General features: G+C 45.1%; 1 protein-coding gene across 1 annotated transcript in view; it reads left to right on the top strand.

Annotated features, from left to right (window-relative positions):
* Nucleotides 1-22,962, top strand: part of Creb5 (cAMP responsive element binding protein 5) — a 396,935-nt gene extending 373,973 nt beyond the window's left edge. Inside the window, exons 8-11 of the mRNA XM_038320106.1 lie at nt 9,550-9,873; nt 14,103-14,330; nt 21,792-21,900; nt 22,799-22,962. Coding sequence (XP_038176034.1) covers nt 9,550-9,873; nt 14,103-14,330; nt 21,792-21,900; nt 22,799-22,962 — 825 coding nt within the window. The remainder of the gene's footprint in view (nt 1-9,549; nt 9,874-14,102; nt 14,331-21,791; nt 21,901-22,798) is intronic.
* Nucleotides 22,963-26,412: the final 3,450 nt, after the last annotated feature.

Genomic DNA, 26,412 nt, shown 5'->3' with positions numbered 1-26,412 from the left:
TCTGATGCTGTCACCTGAGAACTGAGGCCTGAAGAGCACCTAAAAGACTCAGTGTCTCATAATACTGGTACTATGTCAGTTTTAAAATGTAGGAGAGATTCACAGGGATCTGGATGCTGTCTTCTTGGCCATAGTTTTAAAGCATTTTTAAGAACATCTTGCTGTATACACATTCAAGTGGCTGGGTTCTTCATAAGCTATGAATCTCTGCCCTGCCCACATTTGAAATGCTTTAATGCTTTAAATTGTATGCATCCGGGGTCTCTCTCTCTCTCTCTCTTTCTCTCTCTCTCTCTCTCTCTCTCTCTCTCACACACACACACACACACACACACACACACAAAGGTTGCATATGATAGTGTCTCTAGACAATGTTGACTACCTTCTGGATCTCTCTGCAGGCTCTCTCTGGCAAGGAAGACCAGGATGTTCACAAGGACAGCATGTGTAGAGCCATGGGGCTAATGCCAAATGTGCTTTTCCTCTCTCAAATGACTGCTGAGTCAAGAATCAAAATCTGGAGCAGAGGGTGGGCCTAGAGTTCTTTAACATAAAGATAGAGTCATCTAAAGTTAGTTTTGTGACTGGTGGTTGGACCACTAACACCCCTAAACCCAAAGAGTAATGTGTATGGTATTTTTGTATCAACCAGAGTCTTAGCATCTTCCACTCTCCTCCCACATCCATGAAGATCAATGGCACAGGCTGGACTGGACACCCAACGCAAGTAAATAGCCTTGGGTGTGGACACTGCCACCTACCCTAGAAAGAAGAGGAACACCTGAAGGGCCCTTGACCCTGATGACCCCAGCAGGACCTTTGACCCAGTCATGTAACTGGAACGAAGCCAAAAGATGATGCTTCAGAGTGTCACACCATGGTCAGCTCTCCAAAGGGTTAGCCAGCAACCTGTCCACAAAATGTTCTTCTCCAGTTCCTCTGGCGCTCGGGGACAGACTTCACAGTTAGAAGTGTGGTGTCACAGTGGTTGGGGTGCCCTCTGGGGACCGTCTCAGGGCACTGCCTACTTACTGATGGAGCTGTCCTCCCAAGAGCATGGAAAATGACCCACGGGAGAACCAGGTGATGTGGTGGCAGTTGGCTGTTCTACCCGAGTATCCCCCGCCAAGTCCTGCACCCCCAGCATCAGACATGACAATGGTATTATTGTCAACTGCTCAGGCCAAGGAGTGCATTTAAAGGGTACAACGCATGGAAAGTTGTTCTCTGGCCGTCTTGCTAGGGATTATGGGAACTTGAGCAAGAGGAGGAAAGGCTTTTCTTCTTTATTAATTGCACCTCCTTTGCCAAATCATTAGATCACAACTCAGGAAAGGCCCTGGGATGCATATGTAAAATGAAGTCCTTTGGGAAGTTAACTCTAAATTTCCCGACTTCTGTGCAACTAAAACTCTAACCTCAGGGCTGTGTGAGCATGGAGTTTCCATGGTGAATTACAAACCAAAGGTCTGCTTTTTCTCGTGTACGTTACTGCCTGTGATCCCTAGGAAGACTTCATCTGAAATAACATAACAAGGGATTGCGTTTTTCCAATAGCAGTTTCTTCTATAAAACTCAGGAATGAGCCCTCGCCTAATGTCATCTAGGTTTGCAGGCATTGGGGTTTTAGGGCTAAATGGTGTGTGCATCAAGACAAAGGGAATGTTCTCTGACGGTTGCCTCCTGAAAGACTCTTTCTATGGAGAAAGCAGGCAGCTTGCTGGCAGCCCACTGTGTGTTCAGCACCTTTAACATCCACAGGGAAACTGGCAGATATTACGTTCTAGGGAGCAAGTTACTGTCAAGGTCATCATTTTGTGTTTAGGCTCAGTGACTTAAAAGGAGCAGAGAGCGCTAGAGCTATGCAATCTCACCTGGTGTCCAAGCGAGAACAAGAAAGGCAGTCCAAGAACAGGCATTTTAAATGGAATACTGAGATTGTGAGATGTCTTCCTCATCCCTTCACACATGCATGCAAGAGCGCACACACACACACACACACACACACTTATTAGCTCACCACTGTCTCTGCCTTGCTATTGAACATGGCTAGATGGGTCAACTTATCAATTAAAAAAAGCAATGAACACTTGAATTGGGTAAATAAGCCTAGACATGTGAACCCTGGACACCCAATCCCAATCCTACAGGGAGGGGAAATGAAGCCAACATGATGCCCAGATAGAGCTGGCATGCTCCTCAGAGAAAACTCCACTAAGGGTGGGATATGATGCTACCATTTGAGGGGGACAGCCAGAGGAGGAAACCTGGACTCATACATTCTGTCTTGCCTGAAGAGCATTCTAGTCCAGTATGACAGAAGTAACTGGAAAACTACCTCAGCTGATTCAATGGCTGTATTGCCCAAGAATGTTTCACAACCTCCCCCCACCATCCTGTTACAAGTATCCTTGTGCCACACTCTGTATCCCTCAGACTGTTTTAGACAGTGGATTTTTTTCTTTGTTTTGCTAACCAAGCATAGGTATTGCTTCACTCCTGTTGAGTTCCCCTTGGTGGGCAGTTTTGTAGTACCGGCAGCTGGCATATCTAACCTTCTATTGGCCCTCTATCACTAAGTTGGGACCACATCTTCCTTTTGATTTCAAGCCAGCTAACAGATGACTGTGTCGCAAGCAAAGGAGGGGTCCAGTTGCTTGCTGAAGGGACAAAGTCCTAGGAGACAAACACTGGAAACCTGATGTGGACTGTTGACATTCTGGATCCAAGTGTCGTCTGGCTTTCCCCTAGACAGTGTTGTGTTTCCGTCGGAGGGAAAGAGAGTCCCGTTTAGCTTTGACTTTAACGCTTGTAGTGCTGAACTTGTGCCTTAGATTTTGATTGCTGTGCTAAAACACCATGACCAAAAGCAACCAAGAAAGGAGTTTATTTCACCTTTGAGCTTGTAGTCTATCATCCAGGAAAGTCAGGGAAGGTGTTCAAGGTAGGAACCTGGGGGCTGGGACTGAAGCAGGGACCATGGAGGAGAGCTGTTTTCTGGCTTTGCTCATTGTGTTTTCTTATAGCACTGAGGAGCGCCTGCCCAGGGGTGGCTATCCATAGGAGGCTGGGTCCTCCTGCATCAATGGTCCATCAATAACATGCTCAATAGCTTGCCCGTGGGCTCATCTGATAGGTGTGTCTTCTCAGCTGAAGTTCCGTCTTCCCAAAAGACTCTAACATGTATTTCGATGGCATGAAACTAGCCAGCACAGGCCAGAACCCCGGCTAAACAAGAGCTCCGCTACTAGGCCACAAACCCAGTCAGTTGCATTATTATTATTTTTTTAATGTTTTTCAAGTTGAGACAAAAATTCTTATAAAATTAACCACTTTATAGCACGCATCTCACTAGCCCTTACATCATTCGGCAGACTGTGTTGTTGCCACCGCTGCACTTCCAACGTGTTTTCCAGTCTCACAGGGTAACCCTGCGCCCCTTGCCTAGGCCCTGGCAACTTCTAGTCTGTTCTCTGGCTTGGCGTGTATTAGATTCATCATATAAATGTGACCTTCTGGGTCTGGATTTTTAAAATATACTGTAATGTTCGTGACATTCTATGTTACGGTATAATTGTCTCTTATGTCTTTTAGTGAATTTTTAAAATTTTAAAGAAAAACCACAGTATTTTATTATTGAGGAAAAGGGGCTTTGATGAGAAACAAGTAGGATTTTAGTTAATTATCTTCATAACAATTCTGGGACATACAAGTTCTAAGAATTAAGCTCATACAGTAATTCTCAGTAGACACTCTGACGCCCACATGTGGACTTGGATATTAAAATCTGCCGTGCATATGATGCTCACAGCTCATGCCCCTTTCTGTGCCATCCCCTCTATCCCTTACCTTAGAATAAATCTAAAATCAAAATTAGTTCTTTGTAGGTATTAAAATCAGTGACTAAATAACTGACTTAATTTCTGTTTATTTATGTGAACTAACTCATTATGTTCACTTCAGAAGTCCTTGCAGATACAGGACGTTGGGAGTCTTTGGTACTAAAAGCTCACATCTAGCAAAGTCTTTGGTCTCACACCACTGGGCACCACCGGAAGCTGGCACTAATTCCTTCCTTGGCACCACTATGCAAAAGGTGCCAAAGAAAGAAAACATTGCACCTTGAAGCAGTGCTTTGGAAAAGCCAATAGTAGCAATAACTGTGAAACAGAAATAGAGATTTTGCCACATTTGTCATAGCTAGCTCGTTCCTCGTGGCCAGCCCAGGAACTACATTTCAGTGAGATCACTTTCAAAGGGCAGTTTATAATTACAAGTTTTCTAGAAAGAATGTTCCCACCTTCCCCACCTCCCACCCAATTGAATTTCAAGTAAAACTGAATAATCTAGCTCGGCTTTCCGAGGCTAGAACAATTCCAAGGCAACCTCCCCCCACACCCTACTGACTGAGCTTTCACATGGACACAAATGTTTCTAATTGGCCGGAACAAGTCGCTAATGGGAGAAAGACTGCCTGGGGGGTGTGTGGGTGTGTATGTGCCATGCTTGTGTTGTGTGTGTGGGTGCGTGTGTACTCACACAAGCACACATTCCCACATGCTTGTGAGACTGACAACGCGAGAGTTATCTGGGGTTCACACAAGATGTGCTGGGATTTAAAAAAAAAAACTGAACTAACTGCAAGGGGGCCTGGCACCCTGGCACTCAGCAGGGGCACCTTGAAGCGGAGAAGGGTGGACGGCTAGTTCCCTACTGGGACTTAGTGCCAGAGCAACAGGCCCATGCTCCCACAGGAAACAGCAAACAGGCAGCTGGTGAAGCAGGCTGATGGAACGAAGACGACTTTTAATTGACTGAAAACAGCTGTGTGCTGGGGTCCTCCACAGAAAGCCAGTCCAATCTTCCTCTTCTCTCTTGTAGTCTCGGCTCAGTCGCAGCCCCCGTTTTTAGAGCTGGAGAAAAGTATCTGTTTATTTGTTCATCCGAGTCCCCCTCACACTCTTGTCTTCTCCTGGTGTGCGACAGTGTATCGTTTCAAACAAGACACCTCTCAGCTTCTCAAAGAAAGCTCATTCTGCAAAATACAGCTTGGCCTCATTGTTGATCATGCATCAGACCTCAGAGAGCCGGGTGCATTTATCTAAACTGGGGGTATTTTGTTGGTTCACGGAGCATGTGCTCCCTTCGGCATGGCAGCAACACACCGGGGAGCAGCAGTTCCCTGACTGTAAGAACTGCCCCAAACTGGTCTGAAGTGGCACTGGCAGTGTGGGAGAGGATGTGTGCAGGGCAGCTGAATGATTGGTTGCCTTCACCTGTGCTAGAGGCCGAGGGCTGGAGGATAAACTCAGCCGAGGCCCATGGTTTTCTAAAGGGAGTCAAAGTCCTCATTGCCATACCAGAGTGTAGTTTTTTCTCCACTGAGTCTTAAAAGCCCTGGTTTGATGTATCTTCCATTTACTTCAGACAGCAAATAACAAAGTGCCCAGTGCCCTGCTGGCGTGGAGTCAAAACCTAATAAATATTTGCTGGGTGAATAAATAGTTAAATGGAATGTTATTAGCGTTGCTAGTGTTATTGCCTTGGCTTGGAACATACAAGAACAGACTTGAGGCAATCAAGTAATTTCCCTTCATCGGTACAAGCTAATTATTCGAGAGATGAAGATCGGGTGCGCGGTATGTATTTGTCAGGCTCCATTTGCTCCTAATTAAAGGTGGGAAAGGCAGTTCAAGCATCGAAGAGACAAGACGATGGCCCACTCCAGCACAGCTTTTTGGGTTTTCCATGCCTTGATTTCAAAGAGACATGAAGATGAATTTATTGTGCCCCCTCTCTCAGCCATTTGCTTCCTTTTTCTCTGCCATTTTCTAGAGGGCAGGCTGGGTATTGGGTAGGGGGGGGGAAGGTCCTTTAATATCACTTTTAGTGGTCAACTGCCTCCGTGACTTCTGCTAACAAATATATCATCCTCCTGACAAAAACCGTGTGTGGTGTTCCAAGACAAAAATGCTATGTCTCCACTCTAAGCCTTGGAATTACCTTGGAATTCATTCATTCATATATTAATTTCACATGCAATTATGTATTGGTTTCTGTACCAATTGGTTTCTGTGTTAACACTTAACAAAATCCAAAAAATGGTTCTATTCTCATGATCCAGTAATGAATCAATATTAATGGAATAACCATTCTAAAAGTTATAGAGCAACATACACACTTTTTTCATAAAAGGTGTTTGACTGTACTGGGAACACACGTCATTGGGAATTGACTCAGGCAGGGAGGATTTTACTAGTGAGCAGCCTGGAGCTAAGCGTCTTCAAAATGTCTGGAAAAAAAAAAAAAAAAAAGCAAAAGCCAGCTCAGACAAGAGCCATCCGACACTCATGTGGCTGTCTGGGGAGAGCAGGGCCTGGCCAAGGCTTACCATAGCCGTTTTGGTGTGAGTGGATGTAAGGATGAATTCCTCAAAAATACAAAGGGAGAGATGATGCCCAACCCTGGATGTTTCTGTGCGGTAGCAGACCTTCTAGAAATTCTCGTTAGCCACTCCCCTTCCTCCTACATACAGAGGGCTCCCTCCCCAGCTGCCTGCTGAGTACCAGAATCGGCTTTTGCAACCTGCAGCGTGACCTCTGTCTTGTCAACTCTAGAAGCTCTTCCTTTTGTGATGGGGAAGTGCCTTGACACTGCTTCCGGGAGAGGGTGAATAGCATGGCTTCCCAGACTCACTTTCCCATTCAGAGAATGGAACCTGCCCCTTACCAGCAGCTGTGCCTGCGCGTGTGCTTACTCCTTTGTATTATCCATGTAGCACTGGTCTGAAACCTAGGGACTTAATATTTATAAACATAGAATGAGGACAAGCCAGGGATCAATTAATGCTTGATTGGTCATATTAGCTACTTTTATGGATATAAAAGGAGTTAAAGTAACAAAAAAAGCAACCTATAACAACCTTCGTAGAAATCATTGTCTGAGGGCACATGCCAGCTACAGAGGAAGGGCGCTAGGGCACAAGGCAAGTGGCTCTTACTTTTTCACACACTACTCCGGTACCAGTTGGATTTTTTTTAACTGTAAAACTGTCTGCATACAGCCCAGGCTGGCCTTGAACTTGAAAGTTTCCTGCCTCATCCTCTTCAGTGCTAGAATTACAGCCCACTAGGTTTCTATAATGAAACTTGAGGCTCATCTAGGTACAATGCAGGAAGTCAACTCGAAACACAACTTCAACATAATCTCTTTCATACATACTTTTTTTTTCTCTTTTAAATTCGGAAACAGCATTCAGAGCCTTTCCGGTTAAGGGAAAAAGCACTATCTGAAGTGATTCATTCCATTTCAAGCACTCATTATGACTTCTGATGTTCCAGTCATCCCACCTGCTCCTCCCGTTCTCCGTGTGCTAACGCGGGCTTCTGGAATGCTGCTCACCCACCACTACGAGCAACACACTGGCTCCAAGCGGCTGACTTCATTCCACTCTTAAGCATGGATTAAATTTTTTATAATGAGCATTTTTTGTTTGTTTTTAGAAAAACAATGACATCACCTCTCAAACACAGAGCTGAGGAACGTCAGTTCACGTTCCTGTTTAGTAGTAAACACAGGGCCCAAGGCCTAGGTTTTGCCAGGGTTGAAGAAGCTCACCTTCCTCCTGATTGTCCTTAGCAAGTCGATGCTACCCCCACCGTGGTTACTGCTCATGCAGGAGAGATCTGGTGGACTCTCTGATTGCTGAATCAAGATACAGAAAGTATCTGTAATGATGATCCATGTCTACACAGCATTCCGTCCTGTCCTTTGGAGGTGCTTTATGTGTAAGATTCGGTTAGCTGAACTGGCTAAGACGATTGCTGTGCTGGCTGGAGTAGCCTGGTGTCCGTTCTCATCTGCAGGCTGTTCTCCATCCCAGGGATGCTCAGCACTCCCATCTGATAAGAACATAAATCTGAGGCCGGGCGGTGGTGGCGCATGCCTTTAATCCCAGCACTCGGGAGGCAGAGGCAGGCGGATCTCTGAGTTCGAGGCCAGCCTGGTCTACAAGAGCTAGTTCCAGGACAGGCTCTAGAAACTACAGGGAAACCCTGTCTCGAAAAAACCCAAAAAAAAAAAAAAAAAAAAAAAAAAAAAAAGAACATAAATCTGGAGAGAACCCGAGCTTATTAGCCTTCCTGAAGCTAACAAGCTAACGTGAGCGAGCTTGCCAGCTGGATTCTCATATCCCCCCAGCAAACACTTTGGAGGAGTACCTGCATTGCAGGGCTTTAGCACACCAGGGTCCTGCAGGATTAGGATAAAGGCCCACACAGAAAACAAGGCTGAGGGAACTGGGTTACTATTGACAGCCGACTGATCCCAGCCCATAGGCCAAATCGCACTTTGTGCTCTGACTTTGTACATATCGTAAGCTAAGAGTGGTTTTGACATTTTAAGTTGATTGGGCACAAAAAGAAACAAAACAAGAAAATGCTTCATGTTGTGAATGTTATATGGAATGCCATTTTCCTATACACAGTAAAGTTGCATGGCAGAGCAGCAGGTGTGTTCATTTACACATCCTCTACAGCTGCTTGGGAGTTAGGATGGCTGACCTGAGAGAGGGAAGTCCACAGTGGGGTTCTCTGTCTGAGAACGTGGGCTGTCTGAGAACGTGGGCTTGCCGCTGCTCTAGGATCAGGCAGCAAGCTACCGGTGTGCTTGCCTGTTTTGCAATGAAGGATGTTTCTTGGTGGGCGTGCACCCTGGTGATGTGCAGTACCACCGACTGTTCTGTTTTCCTTGCTTCATACTTAGAGTTAGAAGGAAGTTACAGTGTGAGAAAAATACGGTTATCAGGAGGGGTGGCGAGAAATATCGTGGCAGAAGTATTTCCCGTTGCCTTATGGATTGCTAAGGCTAATTTGAACTCTCAAAATGACAATACTCATTTTCCTGCATGCTAACATTTGATGTGATCTCTTTCTTGCATCTGAGAAATCTAATCTTGTTTTTTCTTTTTTTCTTTTTTTGGTTTTTCGAGACAGGGTTTCTCTGCAGCATTTTTAGAGCCTGTCCTGGAACTAGCTCTTGTAGACCAGGCTGGCCTCGAACTCACAGAGATCCGCCTGCCTCTGCCTCCCGAGTGCTGGGATTAAAGGCATGCACCACCACCGCCTGGCTCTCTGAGAAATCTTTTGAGAGACAAAATGTCTTGTGGTTTTTGCATACTTCTGGTTTTTGCATACTAGTGAAAATGAGACCAGTCCACTCATGTCATTATTATATTAAATGGTTTCATTGTACATTTTGCTACCAATAGGACAATCATGTGATGGTACAGTAGGAAATACCTTTTGATAAACCTTGATAGGATGTATTATACATGTGGTATAACAGTTGAGTTAAAAGAGCAGACAGTGACCCTCTACCTATCATAATTTTTTTTTAAAAGTGAGATTCTACAAAGCTACCCACTCACAAAAGCTACCATAATCATAGCACCAAAAATATTCTAGAACTAAATGTATGAGTCGTTTTGCTTCCAAATCTCCACTGTGTACATAAGTGACCTCGGTTTTCCTCCCCTTTTTATTGTTTCAGAGGTTGAAGGCCGCGCTGACCCACCACCCCGCTGCCATGTCGAATGGGAACATGAGCACCATCGGACACATGATGGAGATGATGGGCTCCCGGCAAGACCAGACGCCACACCACCACATGCACTCGCACCCGCATCAGCACCAGACGCTGCCGCCCCACCACCCCTATCCGCACCAGCACCAGCACCCCGCACACCATCCCCACCCACAGCCTCACCACCAACAGAACCACCCGCACCACCACTCCCATTCCCACCTTCATGCACACCCGGCACACCACCAGACCTCGCCACACCCGCCCCTGCACACCGGCAACCAAGCACAGGTAGACTTTCACACGCGTTTCTTCCTTCTTTTCTGCATGCCAACCGCGCAAGCGCTAACTCCGCAGTCATCTCTTGCTCCCTTGTTCGATAAGCCTAGGTTCTCCAGCTGACATGCTGGGGAGCTCTGCCCCTTTCCTAGGAAGTGTCCGTGAACGATAAGATGCGATTAGGTCATAATTTCTATAAATAATATGGTAAATTTCCGCTTCAATCTCTAGGGAATAAATGCAAACTAGAAGTTCTCAAAACCCTGTATTTTTGCAAGTGTGTCACAAGGTTTGTCCTAAAAAAAATAGAAAATATTGATAGGAGAATTAAAAGAAACTTAAACAGGGCTAGAGAGGTGGCTCAGCGGTTAAGAGCACTGGCTCCTCTTCCAAAGGTCCTGAGTTCAATTCCTAGCAGTCCCACATGGTGGCTCACAACCATCTATAGTGGGATCTGATGCCCTCTTCTGGCATGTAGGTGTACATGCAGACAGAGCACCCATACCAAAAGAGAGGTGGGAGAGAGAGAGAGAGAGAGAGAGAGAGAGAGAGAGAGAGAGAGAGAGAGAGAGAGAGAGAACAGTTAAAAGGCTGGAGAGACAATGAAGAAGCTCGTCAAGGGATGCTAGGGTCCAAGGTGCTGTTGGGATGGTGAGAAGTGACTCACCCCTGACTGGGAAACACTTTGGAGGAAGCAGAGAGGCAGCCAAGCTCCGCAGACAATCAGACCAAGAGAAAGGTCAGCTCCCAGGGGTGCAGTCAGTAGGGCTGACCAGCAAGAGGACAAGCATGCAGACTGCCCTGAAAGAGTTGGGGGACCAAGCAGACGTTATGTCACCCAGGCTAAGAAGACAAGCAAGTCCCTGTACAGACCTGGGTTTTCCTAAGTAGCCGAAGAACTTGTCCAAGAGCGTGGTGAGCCCTAGCCACTTGGGGCTTCGAGCAAGATGACCTTTGGTGTCTCCTCCACCCATTCCTTTCTGCCCAGTCCTAACCAGCTGGGTCAGAATGGCACTGGAACTCGGGTCTGCCAAGGAATGCTTATTCACTTTCTCCTCCGCTGTCTGCCTCTAGAGAGACACAAGCTCTCAGACCAGGCAAGGCTTGGAGCTCTCGAGCTCCCTGCCCTAACAAACCCAAGCCAGGAAAGGTAAAGGGGTGGGTGGGTGGGGACTGTCACAGGCAACTTCCTAACCAATCTGTTAGATAAACTTAATTTTGCAGAGACCCTTAGTGGGGCTTGACACAGCGAGATGCGCTATACAGCACAGAACCAGCTCTTTTCTTGACTGACTTTGGAGACTGTGAACAGAGATATAGATTAACCTCCCATAAACTTCGGCTTTCCCATTTGTCAATGGGATGAAATAAGCAGACTCTCATGACTATGAAGCCACAGAAACTCGGAAAAAGTTTTCAAAACATGTTATTCAAGATCAATTCTAAACTTAAATGAGTCAAAAGAAGTTTAGCAAGTAGTTCAATAACAACAGATACCCCTAGAGTGTATTTTTATTTACATTTTAGTTAACTGATGTACTGGGATCTGGATCAGACAGACAGACAGACAGACAGACAGAGAGAGAGAGAGAGAGAGAGAGAGAGAGAGAGAGAGAGAGAGAGAGAGAGAGAGAGAAAAGATAAGAAAAGGAAAAAGAAAAGCATCTCAGGCAAAGGAAGTCCTTACACTCTGTGTTTGTTACTGAAGTATAAGGACATCAAGGTTTGGGCACCTTTCTGGGCAAGTTATTTCACAGACAAGTTTAACAGTTCTTCTTTTTAAAATATGAAAGCCATTCATTAGCTAAGTGCCAATTAGCCAATTGCCCTGTTTCAGGTCAGTAAGTGCCCAATTGTATATGCAATTAGCTAATTGCTATTGTAATTAGCTACACCCAGAGTTTCTTTTCTAAATCCTATTCTACAAAGAAAGACTCCATATCTGGAGATCGTTTAGACAATATTCTGCGCTACCACTCTTAATGTTATATGGACCTGGCTGGTCACTGACCAGATCTTGTCAAGTTCTTCAATTATTTGCTAATCTGAACAGTAGATACAGAAATCTCTGAGGGTCCTTTCAAATCTGAGAGTCGAAGTTAATTTGGGACAGATTCTGCCTTCTTCACGTGGCCATTCATTATTTTTTTTCTTCAATCAAAATTTGCCAAGCAGCTCTGCAGAGAGACTTCCATCTTGAACATAAAACACTGAATCACAGTAGTTAGCAGGAACACAGATGCTGGTTTTAGGCTGTGTCTTCAAATCCTCCCGGCTACCTGTGATTGCATGCCCTACTTAGGCAGAAGCCCAGTGACACTTCATGGTCACCAGGAATACTTTTTAACCAACATTCTTCAGGCTAAGCCCTGGACCCGCACTGGGCCTCAACTCGCCCTCAGTTAGCACACAGGGTAAAGGTACAGGAAAGTTGTCTGAGTGTGAGTTTGATTGACGTCAGGGGAGTAGCACATGGCATTGAGAAGTCTTTGCTCTGAAGAATAAAATCCAGTTCTGCTTAATTTCATCTTGGGTAGTAAGAGATCTCGTAAGAGAAAAGCAGACATGAAAGTGGCCAGCTGCAAAGAGCCAGCCTGCTTCCTCCTGCTGCCTGGCTCCGCAGGAGCCAGCTCAGGGGTCAGCGATGAAAATGACACACTTTGCTACATCTCAGCCAGTGGCAGAGATTATGTCATAGGCAGTCACCCCTGTGAGTAAGACCTTAGAAAATTGACTTACTTCATGATCCCTCTGTGATTGGGCCGAAAGGAATTGTCAATAAAGAGTTTCAGAAAACATCTTCGCTTTAGATAAAATTACTGAAATGCTCTTCAACCGACCTCCTGAGCCTGATTCTTTTATAGTTTAGTCATAGAGGGTTTGACAGCATTTAGGGCTGAAATCCATCCCCATCGGTCAACTGATGTCAACCCTCAGCCACTATTAGTGCGATTACAGTCATTGTGATTGATTTCAATCATGGATGCTGGAATGTGTTAGTAAAGGGTTTTGAGCTTAGCTTTTTGAAAACTTTTTGCCTGTTATTTCTGTAGGTTAAATGTCTCTTGTAAAACAACTTTATAGGTATTACAACCGTAAACCTGGGTGACTGAGAGGCAGGAACGGGAGGAAGGAGCGAAGTGCATTAGCAAAAGCATTAGGTGTCCAGACATATAAAGAGGAGTTGTAGAAATTTCACAAGGTACCGTGTGTCTGCGTCTTCGAGGGAAATAAAGCTGTCTGTGTGGGGGTCTCCAACCTTCCCATGTAGTGGCGTCCCATGTAGGCCTTACAAGGGGTCTCGAAGCTTAGTAAAACTTTTTAATAAAGTATGTGACTGCTCCTAGTGTTTCCTTATAACGTAGGTATGTGGGAGGCAACCTGTCCTCACCGTCTAAGCCTACAGTGTGCAACAGAGAGGAGGGCTGGCCGCAATTACCAGCATTCTAAGACCCTGTCCTACCCTAGAAAACCTTACTGAGACTCCCTCAGAGTTTAATCAGGTTTAATCCGAGCCCTGAGGGAAGACCACACCCACCTGGAGGCTGTAGGTCCAGTTAGTCCCAGGTACTAAAAATGGGAACAGGAACTAGGACCCCAGCTGCATTCTGCATTTGCAAGGCTTTTCTATAGGAGTCTAAGGGTGACAGTGACAGTGTCCCATAGGTGTGTTCCCCTGATGTGATTTAAACACATTTGGAATCAAAGGAGCCCACAACCTGCCACGAGATTTTTCTGCAAAACAAAATAAAAAAGAAAACATTGTCATGGAAATAGCCTCGACGTTATCTGTTTCGGCCCAGTAACTGCCCAGGACCAGTTTAATGTTTTAATTTTTTTTCTAAGATACAATAGCACAATTTAATGTTCTTTAAAGCATCTTAAATAAGACACTTTTAATGTCCGAAGGAGAAACAAATGTTCCCTGTGCGCCCCGCCCCCCCCCCCCCCCCCCCCCCCCCGTGATCCTCCACATGCCCGTCTAGAAAATAATTAATTCCCCTGCTTGGGTCCTTCTGTTAGTCCCACCTGTATCTGGCCCAAATCCACAGACTGCAGTTCAGCGACTCTGCTCTCACCTGTGTGATTTCACTGTTTATTTCATTCACTGAGAACAAGTTTCACATGCTTACTAAAAAGCAACGGACTTCCTAAGCTTTGCTTGTGTAACACTGGCTCGGGAGTCTTCCTTACCCAACATGTTCTTCCCGGTCCCCATCACTTCCTCTCTTTCCCCTCAGGTTTCACCAGCCACACAACAGATGCAACCAACCCAGACCATACAACCGCCCCAGCCTACAGGGGGACGCCGGCGAAGGGTGGTGGATGAGGACCCGGATGAGAGGCGGAGGAAATTTCTGGAAAGGAACCGGGCTGCCGCCACCCGTTGCAGACAGAAGAGGAAGGTCTGGGTGATGTCACTGGAAAAGAAAGCAGAAGAGCTCACCCAGACAAACATGCAGCTTCAGGTGCGGTCCCCAATCCCTTCCCCAAGCCTTGTCAGGGTTGGCATTTCCTGCCCTGCAGCTGCTTGTTGACCCACGGACCCTACCACACACCTCGCCTCAGAGGAACCCTAGGCCCTCTCAGCCAGCATCATTAAATGCTCAGTGCCATCGGTCCTCCCACAAGAGATGAGGGACGCATGGGACCAAACAGAAGCAGGGCTTCTAGCCTGGGTTTGGCAGCTTCTGACTGCGCTAAGCTTTCTGGCTCTTGGTTTCCTCATGAGTAAATGGGGAACAACTTTATAGTTGGGGGAAAGATGTGAGCTGATGTCCATGATGCAACTAGAATGGTCCCTGGCACAGAAGGCTTTTCATCTGGAAGCCATGGGGAACCACCAGGCTGAGGGTACCTCGGCATATACCCAGTTGTCTGTATTTTTGTTTTTTAATGGCAGAATATTTTATATGTTTGGTTGTTGTTAGCTTTGTGTGCTCTGAAAGTAAAAGCCTGTTTTCATCTTCATTCCAAACTCAGCAAGGTTGGGATCTTGTGTGATTTTTGCTTTCCAGGGCTGGCACAGCTAGGGACATCTGTAGAGAAGCTGTTTCTGGGGTTGTCCTAGGCAATGAGGAAAGTGACCAATGTCTGAGCTTCTCAGGAGAACCCCAGCAGGTCGATGATGCCATTCAGGCTATTGGTTCTAACATCAGGAAGGTTCTCAAGAGAAAATGGCAATTACGTTGACATATGACAAACACCTTCAGGGACCTTGGGAAGTGTTTTAGATTCAACCAGCCCTTCCCAGAGTTGAGAGGGACCCATGGACATAAGGGTGTAAGGTTACTCAATAGAAAGACTGTAACAACTTAGTAATTGATAGTCTCTCCAGCCAGTCTCAGAACACCTATAGGTAGGCTTTGTTTGTTTATTTGTTTGTTTGTTTGTTTGTTTGTTTAGAGACAGAGCATTGGGTAGCTCACACTGGCCTTGAACTTGCTGTGTTTCTAAGGATGACTTTGAACCTCTAATCCCCTTGCCTCTAGCCGGAGAGTGCAGGCATTGCAGGCATGTGCCATCACACTCAGTTTTATGTGGTGCCAGGGATCAAGCTTCACTGATGTTAGGCACGCTCTCTGCCACCTAAGCTTACATCCCCAGTCATCTGTGCATCCTTTCAAAGGAGCGCTTGGGATGGCAAACCCCAGTGTCTTTGCATTGTGAGTTGCATTAAACAGAAAGGAATCGTGGCATTCAGTGTACAAATCGAAAGCATACAGAGGAAGATTGGTGTATCTTCCTGAACTCAATAACTTACATTAATTTTCCCCATCTAAATATATCATCCTTTTTGTGGTAGACATGATGAAGTTAGAAAATGCACAGCTTAGGTAAAAGTAAGATCGAAGGCCAGTTCATGTATACATTTGGGGCCGTCTCTCACTGCACCTCCTCACTATTGGCTATCCCCTACTCTAGCATAGGACCTACTCTATCCCCTACTCTATCCCCTACTCTAGCATAGGACCTACACAGGGTTTTTGTTTTTGTTTTATCATTGAACGAGCTCCCTGTCACTAGAGTGTCCACAGACTGGCAGCCTGACCAACTTGGTTTGATTGCAGAGCGTCAAACCACAAAGCGATGTCTGGAGCTAGACACCTTCAAAGCCACAGCTACACCCAGGCTGGGCAGAATAGTCTGTGAGGAGCTTTTAACAAGAGCGTGGATAAGCATTTTAGCATTCATGGCTCCATTTTCACTTTGACACATGTTAAAAAATGTTATGGAGGGATGGAGAAATGGCTTAGCAGTTAAAAGCACTTGCTGCTCTTCTAAAGGACTCGAGATTGGTTCGTAGCACCCATATAGAGATGTTCACGGCTGCCTGTGCCTCCAGTTCCAGGATATCCAATGACCTCGTCTGGCCTCTTTGGAACCGTATACACGTGACATACATTCACACAGATATACACAAATTTAAAAAAAATGCTGAAGTATGATTGGAACATTAAATCTACAGTTTCACAGACACGATGGGTAACTCGTTTTATAATGGGTTACTTTGTACAAATATGTTAAATGAGTGAATGCTCCGGGCTGGGCAGACCCAGCACACATGGTGACATTGGCTAAGCAACGAGCGAAGCAGGAGTTACTTCCTAGCAGTTCTGAGCTCTACGGGAGGATGGTGGTGACCCTCGGGGTTCCCAATTTGAGCACCGTTGACTCTGGGAATCTTTGTTACATCCTGTGAAATGTAGACTGTTTCACGGCATCTTCAGCTTCTACAGACTAGAATCAGTAGAAAGCCCCTCCCTCCCTCCGTTGCACAACCACAATGTCTCCAGACATTTGCCACTTGCCGTCCACCCCGCCCCTGGTTGGAGTAGAGGGTGCGGTGGTACAAAAGTCAGCTTCAGATGAGTGCAAGTTCTTCAAAACAGAGCCGTGAATAGCCGGCAGACACATGTCAGGTTCAAAACTTTAAATCAGTGTGAATTAAAATGAGTCCTTGCGGGTTTTTCTCCAGGATCTTTGCTGTGGAGAGTCACAGCAGAGAACAGCACAGAAAGATACCCTGGAGTCTGAGGTCAGATGCGTTTGGGCCTTGACATGTCCTTATTTATGACTGCTTTCAAAAAACATACAAAGTCCACTTACCCTTTACTAGACACTAATTCACCGTGTGTGTGCATGCACGCTTAACATTTTAGAGCCCAAATAGCTAAGACAGCCAAGTAAAAAAGGTACTAAGTCCCAAGAACAGAGATTACAAAAAACAAAACCTCAGCCCTAGAGAGTCTATGCAGCAGACACCGGTAATTTTTGGTTACAGAATCAGTACAGGGAAAGCAAAAAAGCTCAGAAAGACCACTTACTGACAGTTTTCAATCACTGCTTGCAGTAGTGGGACCAGAAGGACAAAAGCCACAGCAGCCCCGTGTTCGCTCTTGTACTGTACGTTGTGTGTCGTGCCCTGTGATGCAGGGGAGAATGTCAAAGCCTCCGCCACCTTTGGGTGACCCTTTTCCACTCACCGTCAGAAGAAAAAAGGTGTCTCTCTTGAGACTGGTTCCATGAGCCAGATTTTAAGTAAACAGAAACAGAAGGTGCTAAACAAACAAAGTGCAGCCAGATGGAATAGCCAAGGTCCGAGTGGCCTGCTGCCACCTTTGAGTTGTTTTCCAGAATAGAACCTTCTGGTCAGGCTGCCGCAGAGCTCCCGGTTGGAAAAACAAGACCTGGGAAAACAGAAAGCAGACCCCAGTCTTCGTTGCCTAGTTTCACAGCACATCTTTGCCCAAGAGGATAAACGCAGGTGTAGGATTTAGAGAAACTTAGAAAAAGCCTAACCTGACATTTTACTAAATGGAGAAACTGAGGTTTGGGGAGATAAGGAGTCACTCCCAATGTCATATGACCAGTAAGTATCAGACTGAGGACTTGGGCAAATCGTCTGTGGCTTTGACATCTTTTCCTTCTAAGAAGCCCATGAGCTAAGGGAGGCTGTGACCGTTTGCTGCTGATGTGGCATTCCTAGGTCACTTGCGTTCGGTGGGGATATGGAAATCATCTGGTCACCCACTAAAGTAATTGCTTTTCCTTTTTAGTGCAAAGACACATGGTCTAAGTTGATGCTGAAATTTTAGACACACGAACCCAGGTCTGGGACTTGGCAAGGGAGCAGGCCCAGATGGAAACTGTTGCTTGACAAATTGAAAGTCCTTTGTTTCTGAGGGGACCAAACCTGCCCTCAGCTAATCTGGAAAAAGGGGGGGAGGGGTTCTGGGCCCTTTGTGGCAATTATGTTTTTGGCACCAACTCCAGCTTATACCAAGAAGCATTGTGGATTTATCATATAACAAAACGACATTACCGAAGTCCCCCAACTGTCAATGTGCCTGTCAGGGAATTCTGAACGTGCCATTTAAAGGATATTATTGAAGTGTGGAACACCTCGACATGATTGCTGCTTCACCCCCAGGCAGATTTGTGGATTAAAAACACATCAGCGTGACGGGATCCCACTCTAACCATCATTATCTAAATAGCTCACTGCTTTAAGAACAGCAACCTCAGATTCATTCCACAGCTGAAAGGGGAGAGGACTGACTTCAACCAGAGAGTGTGTTTATTAGTTATACTTTGTTTCTAAAAAACGTTTTTCTACAAGCACCAAGGTGAACTTCAAAGGTGAACTCTTTCCTCAATTCATAAAGTGATCTGATGCCTCACACGGTTCTGGCTTTTATTTCCTTGCTGAACTTCTAGGCCAAAATTGACTTCTTCCGTGCATTTTTGAGACATTTGCTATCTGGTTTTTCTCTTACAAAATGAATTCAAGGTGATTCTAGTCCTCTTACCTTGAAAAAGATTTTGACTAGAAGCACAGTCTAGTGCTTGTGCATTCCCTGCTTCCGTCTTCTTTGGAGACAGAGTCCTTAGATGCCGTGTGTGCGCAGAACATCCCATCTAGGGCAGCAGTCTAGTCTCCTTTCCCCAGTTCAGTGGCTCTTGCCCTTTGTCAACTTAAAGGGCCTTTGTGGCATCTGATGAAGGTTCCAGACACTCTTTCTCAGTGCGAGTGCATATGTGCACATACATTCTCTCTCTCTCTCTCTCTCTCTCTCTCTCTCTCTCTCTCTCTCTCTCTCTCTCTCTCTCTCTCTCTCTCTCCCTTCTTCCCTCCCTCCCTCTGTAATGAAACTATGACTATGCACTGACTGTTAACATCTGATCATCCAAAGGGTGCTGGGGTAGTTCACTGGCAAATGAAGATCGAGATCAGCTCCTTCATTTGATAGTTATGTAATTGGCTTTCTCAACAGAAAGGCAACACAAAAATCCCTCTGGAATAAGAACCTGTCTTTCTGGGAAGAAATAAACCAGTCCATCCATCTTGGTTTGGACGTGGGTGGAGTGGTTTGGAAAGTCAGCCCCTACTACTGTCCTTAAAAGTGGTGTCATCTTGTTTGACTCGCGGTGCTAGAGATGAAGTCCAGGGCCTTGCCCTTGCCAGCAAGCACTGTACCACTGAGCTGCCCCTTAAGCCCTGACACCTTCAACCCCCACACCTTCAGCCCCAACACCTTTGGCCCCCACACCTGATCATGCTGCTCAGCCCTAGGAACGAGCTGCTTTCCCTGTGGGTGGCTGTACGTGAATTCCAAGGCTCGCAGGCTTTTCCTTATTCCCCACAGCATCAAAGTAATGTGTACTGAAGCCAGGGGCTGCTTACTTCTCTCTGATGATGTTCTTAACTGGTATTCACTTTCCAACTGTGACTGGGCCAACTAACACAATTACTAACATGAGAAATATGTACATATTCAAGTATATCCTTAAATGACGGTCAGTTTTTCCAGCACTCTGAGTCCCTACTTCATTTTTAGATAGCTTTTATTTTTTTATGTTATGCTTTTTTCTACATGAATGTATATACACTATGTATGCACCTAGTGCCCATGGAAACTAAAGAGGGCATTGTTGAATGCCCTGGAACTGGAGTTATGGGTGGCTGTAAGCTACCATGGGGGTGCTGGGAACCCAAACCAGGTCCTCGCAAGAGGACTGAATCGTCTCTTCCGTCCTTGTTCCTGCATCCTTACAGAACTTGACACCACTCACGATCTCGGTTTTTCTCCTTACAACATGCTGGTTCATGAATGAACCAAATGCTGCTGTGGCATAGTTTTCGTGAGCGACTTGAATGTATGTGCTGCTTCATAGTATAATGGCTCTGTGAAAACAGAAAATGTATTGTGAAAGAGTTTAGGATGTGTTCCCACCAGTAATGTAGAATGCTGGCCAGTGGTATTATTGATGTTTCAAAAAAAAAAAAAAAAAAAGCAATGGATACACCCTGACCAGAACTCAAATGTTGCCTATAAAGGGTCACTGCCCAGGACACAGTGGGGGACAAAATGGAACCTGCATTCAGCTTCTCCAAGTTGGCTAATGACCTTCAAACATGATTGATTTCTAATTCAACAAGTGTTAAGAAAGCAAAACCATCAAGTTTGGCTTTGTTTGCGAATTTTAAGATTAGTTTATTGTGGGGTATGCCTGTGCCAGGTCACACATGTTGAGCTTGGGTTAACCGTGGAAGTTGATTCTCTGCTTCACCATGTGGCTCCTAGGGCCTGAACTGCAGTCCTCACTCCCGGTGGCAAGCCCCTTGGCCCACTGAACCACCCCATGCTTGCCCTTCATGCTTTGCTACTTGTTTTCTGCACCATAGCAGAAAGGGGGTGGGGTTTTGTGCTGTTTTCTAAGTGCCATTGTCTGCATCCTCTGCAGCTACATGTTTTGCTGGGGGCACAGGTGTCAGGAGTTGTGTGTTCAGAAAAAAACATCATTGCTAAAGTTCACAAGTAGTAGGACATTTTATCTTGATGTGTGAGTGCGCAAATATACACACATCAGAGTTCTCGGTTTCATTTTGAGTCGTTTGATTTCATTTTTAAACAGGTTTGTAAGAAAGAGTCTATATAGTAGTCTAAAGGTGACTCTTTCTGACATACTATTTTAAAAACAAGGAGAGCTTGGTGGGGGGCATACAAAGAAGGTTATTTAAACATCATAATTCAGGTAGAGTTCAAAGAAGCACTGGTTGATGACTGATGAGAATTTCCCCGTAAAATAAAGTTGCCCCAGAATTGCCAAATGTTACTTTGGGCTACGGCTGGCCCCTATTGATCATACTAACTGGAAGAAGAAGGTACCATTGGCCTTCATGAGTACTCTCAGATTTAAGAGCAATTTTCCTGTACCATTAAGTGACTTATTCAGATCTGGATGAATTTCTCGTTATTATCGTTTTTTTTTTTTTTTTTTTTTTTTTTTGGTAGTTTCAAGGATAATGGGGAAAACTTTTGCAGTTGAGACATTTGTTACTTTATTAGCAATCTATTCAGTGTGCAGTTGAATCCAGTGCTCCAAATGCATTTACAGGTAGGAGATATTCTTTAGAGGAAAAAAAAAAAAAACAGTTCCAAGTAACTTCTAGACTTCTAGGAATGTTCTTCTCTAGTTGATTTGTGCCTGGAAAGTCAAATTTGTGTCCTGGGTGTCACCAAGCTCATTGTATGTTGTACTATTTCTGAGTCCATCTTCTAAATGCTAAAAATGGGGTGGGTGGAGGTTAACCAAATTGTGTTTTCTATCTCAGGCTGATTGGTCAGTGAAGAGCAGGGCTTCTCACCTGTATAACCTGGTTCCAGGGCCCATCACTTAAAGGGGATAGTCTGGTTTTTTTTTTTTAAGTAGGGTTCAGTTCCTGGGTTAAACTCTGGTCTCTTCCAAAAACCCATAGCAAATTGAAGGAAAGCTACAAAATTCAGATCCATCTCTCCAAATAATATTCTTAATGCCATTTAGACACAGACAGTAGAGCTGGATGATTTTGTTGTTGAAAGTGGGTGGGACTTTGCACTTGCACTTTTTTGCCTTCTCAACAGAGTTTTAATGTGTCTTTCCAGAATGAAGTGTCCATGTTGAAAAACGAGGTGGCCCAGCTGAAACAGCTGTTGTTAACACATAAAGACTGCCCGATCACAGCCATGCAGAAAGAATCACAAGGATATTTAAGTAAGTCACCGTTTCATTCTTTAGAAGCTGCATTTTTTTAATCACTAATTTTGCAGGGCATTTTATTAAAAGGGAAAAATACAGTCTAGGTTGCACACCCAGGAAGATATACTGGAATTACTGAGTGATTACAGGCTCTCCTGCCGGGGAGGGGGGCAGTCTTTCCTGACTTCTCCAACACCATGCCCACCACTTCCTGATAACTTCTGGCCGTACTTTCCCTAGCATTTCTGCATTGCCAAATTCCAGCTTTGTAGCCAGGAAGAAACTAGTCTGTGGGGGTTCAATTACCAGCGGCCTGTTGATCCGGCTGAGAATTCTGTGGGCTAGGAGGCAGCACTGGGTGAATCACTTTTAGTGTCTCAAGAGATGCCTCTTGTTGCCCACCAGTCTGGCAAGTTCCTGGGCTGTTTGAGTTTACCAACAGGCAAAGTGGGGCCCCTTTCCCCTGTCTCCACTTTCTGCAGTATACTAAAGGCTGGTTGTATAAGGGATGGTGGGAGGAAGAATGATTCATGGCTTAAGGTCAATTTGTTTTCAAATAATTTTTTAGATTGAGCAACACAGATTCTCCCACCACATGTGAGTATTTTTCCACATTTAATATACAAATGGCTATCTGAAAATACAAGATGGGGAAGTTCACATGCAAAGACTCAAACACAAGGAGTCATTTTTTTTACTGATGGAGAAAGTATGGTTTTACACGTAGCTATAAACCTGGAAGGATTAGCTTTGTGGTTTCAGTTTAAAATGAAGTTTTGGCTGTACCTTCCAGAAGAAAATGTGTGAAACTCTTCTACAAGAAGTAAATGTCTAATAATGCTTTTATTTGTTCCCAAGGAGTTCCCACAAGAAAGAGCTATATTTGTGTGTGTGTCTGTGTTCTCTCTTCTAGGTCCAGAGAGCAGTCCTCCCGCGAGCCCTGTCCCTGCATGCTCGCAGCAGCCAGTCATCCAGCATAACACCATCACTACGTCCTCCTCGGTCAGCGAGGTCGTGGGGAGCTCCACCCTCAGTCAGCTCACGACTCACAGAACAGACCTCAACCCTATTCTTTAAAAGGCAGTGGTCAGACCTGGCCCCCGAGAAGAGCTGGACCATGCCACACATCCTTTCTCCAAAGGGCATTTTTAGAATTCACTCACACCAGGAAGACGCCTCAGCCCTTCAAAGACTGGCTTTCCTTTTTATAGTGATTATGGGAATGTTGTCTTTTATACTTAGTTATATAAGAAAAAAGGGAGTTATGCAATGGATATCTATCAGCTTGGGAAGCGCGCTGGTGCTTTTCTCCGATTTTCTGGTACCAGTTTTTTGTTTATAAACGGAATCTTTCCTGTATATAGCCATAGTTTCAATCTTACCAGTCCAACCCTTTGCCTGGAACAACGAATCTTGTTAAAACTACAGCTTTTAGCCAAAATGAGGTATACTCCGATGTCAAGTGCGATGGATCCACAGGAACTGGGTGGGAAATCTGGTGATGTCCATAACTCATGTTGAGTTTGTGCTGTGACGTCACCAGAACCTCAGATAAATGCATGGGCTTTCCTGAGTTTGTTTTCTTGCTAGAAAAAAAAAAAAAAAAGAAAGTATGGTCCATCGTTGTCCCAAGAGAGCCACCAAGCATCTCAGGCCCTCTCCTGCTCTTGCCCACTTGCTCAGATTGTCCAATATTCTTCTCCACTGCCACTTCCCTGGGTTCCTTACTTACTCTTAGCTTTGCTTCCCCCCTTTAGCTTTGCATGTGAAGAAGAAAATAATGTCTAAAGAGGGAAAGAGCAAATCCTGAAAGTGTGGAACCAGCCATGGCTTCGCTCGAGTGTAACCCACAGCTGGTGTTCATTCAACTCTTGCCGCGAGATGTTTAATGTGCCTGATTTAATGTTTTTAATAACCAGAGCAAATGAAAAGCGATTTGGTTATAGGTGAAGCACTATTGAATGCCAGCTGTGGAGACACTAGGGAAAGGAACTTTGTAAGCCCCAACTGTGAAAGTTCAAATTAGGACGTGGGCTCTGACATCACACCCTCGAATTACAACTCGCTTCTATGGCCTGTCTATAATGTTGAAAACCCCATGCACTATATAATAGTTCAGAAGGGCTCTGTTCACTACACAGATTACATTGTTCAGTCATCAGCTGCTAATAGCCTAAGATTTATTATTATTATTTTTCCTAAGCCTATGGAACCAGCTCTGCTATTCTGGTGGGCAAAAGCAGGCTCACTCCTGGAGACGGGGAGGGAGAAAGCAAGGCCAATGCTTCTGCAGGGTGCTTGTAGTCTGTCGGAGAGACAGACTCTCCGGCTGCCAATCAAGTTCCGTGGAGGTGGCCAGGCTGATGCGCTCTTATGGACAGTTCTGATTCATATTTTCAGCAACTTCCATGGACCTGCCCATGATGAAAAGCAGATCAAACCCAAACCACAGTTGTGCCTCCGTGAAACAAGCCATTCTACTGCTCTGCTGGTGTTTTGGTATCATGTGTTTCTCACTAGCAGTCTAGGCGAATGCTGGTGTCTCATCTCCACCCAAATACTACTTCACCTCTAACCTGTGTGTGTGTGTGGGGGGGGGGGGTCAGTGTGGGTGTGTGTGGCTGAGTGCGTGTGTGCGGGGATGTGTGTGTTTATGAACAGTATAGGTTTTAAAATAACAGTATTTTACAGAAGCTGTCACTTTTATAAGGGTTCAGTAAAGGAAGGATGTACTTTTTTCGCTCACTATAGTTTAAAAAAAATCTATTTTAGAGGAAAAAAAGAAACTATGAGGGCTCTGAAGCATGACTTTTATAACTAGGTTCAGTTTTGTCTAATAACTTACTTTTAAAATCAATATTTATCAACAGTTTTTTTTTCCGTGTATGCTGTGCTTTTGAGAGACAAGTTTGACTGTCCAGTAAAGCTTAAGACTTGGATATATGACCTAAGAATAAGAAAACAAATGCAAAAAAAAGTAAAAAAAAAAAAAAGAAAGAAAGAAAAAGAAGAATGAAAAGGGAAGAGAGAGGATGGGGTGAGCAGGATTTTCTGTTGTATTTTAGGAAATGTAAAGTGTATCATTTTCAGGTATTTTAAATACTGAATTCATATCGTCATTATTTTTTTCTGAATTCCAGCAGTAACAGAATGGTTTAACCTAACTGGCTTCCTAGAAATGTATAAGACTTACATTTGAAAGAAATTAATATTCATTGCTCTGGTTTGAAATCAAAAGTAATTTTCTGCAAAATTCCATCCTTAGACCATGTAGACATTCTGCTCCCCTCAAAAGACAAGGGGGCAAGTCGGGATGGCGGAGCTAGTAGAAATTATCTTCCATTTGCTTTGAGTAAGCAAGATCCTTTCCTGCCTGCATGCATAGCACTTGAAGGAAGGGATTTCTTTTTTAAATCCACTGGTAACACCACAATGTCCAGGGAGTGGCCTGCCTCTGAAATGACGATTTTTACTTTACTTCTCTCCCACCTCTAGGCTGAAATCCTTAGCTGTTAAACAGGCAGGCTTTGCAGCTAAGAACTTGCCTGCGTTTTCTTAATTCAGCGGCTCGACAGCTTGACTGATGTGCATTATTTATAGCTCAATTATGTCTGTTTTTTATGCTAAGTAGGCAAGCCACCACACACAGCAAACCTTTCTCAACATATAATTAGAATAAACTGCCTTCTTGCTACGTGCAGGGCCTGTAGGTGTGTTTGTTTGCAGCAGGGAGATCCTGCAGAGAGGGCTCCAGCTTGTCAGTACTCCCTACAGTCCCAAAGAGAAAAACTTCTTTCGGTGAAATCTAATTCCTGTACCATCCCTAGTAAAGATTCCACATAAAGGTCCAGCCTTCATTGGATGGCAGAGCCTTCCTGAAACGACCCTGGCAGTGCCTGCCATACACTGGCCACTCCAGGAGAGCATCCTTTAATGCCATAATCTTCTCCCAGCCAGTTACGATGTCAGCCATGCAGACTCTTGGTGAATCGGAGATAATGGTCTTTGGAGTCCTCCATCCAAAGGACGGAAGCCCCAGCAACACTGCCTCTCCTAACTCCTGTGTGGCTGCTTCATCACAGGATCTGCTTCTAAAGTCCTTGCCAGCCTCCTGGGCACTTCTCCAGTCCCTCCCTGCCGGCTAATGTACCGAGAGCTGGTAACTTAGTTCACCCCAGAGCACTTCTGCCAGGTGGCTTCTCACCCAGATAAAGGCTTTGTTTCTCTTTGACACCTTCCTTGATCTATGATTTGGGGAGAGGTAGACTGAAAGCCCAACCCTGGGAGAAGGTACTAATCTCAAAGGTAGATATCAGAGTTACCTGTGGTCCCAGGTGACCCTTTCCTACCCTTCTGTCAACAAGTGCAGGTCGCCATAGTAACCCAACCTGTTGGCGTAGTATGTGTGCCATCACTGTGTGTATCGTGAGAATTTGGGTGACTGACTCAGCCTGTGCTCCTTGGAGCTTATCTGGTCAAGAAGTAAAAGGCAGCACACGTTCCGAGAGAGCTGTCGGTGGGGAGTGT

The sequence above is a fragment of the Arvicola amphibius genome, chromosome 2 (assembly GCF_903992535.2).
Source record: "Arvicola amphibius chromosome 2, mArvAmp1.2, whole genome shotgun sequence".
Taxonomy (NCBI): domain Eukaryota; kingdom Metazoa; phylum Chordata; class Mammalia; order Rodentia; family Cricetidae; genus Arvicola; species Arvicola amphibius.
This window is presented reverse-complemented; position numbering and strand designations above follow the sequence as displayed.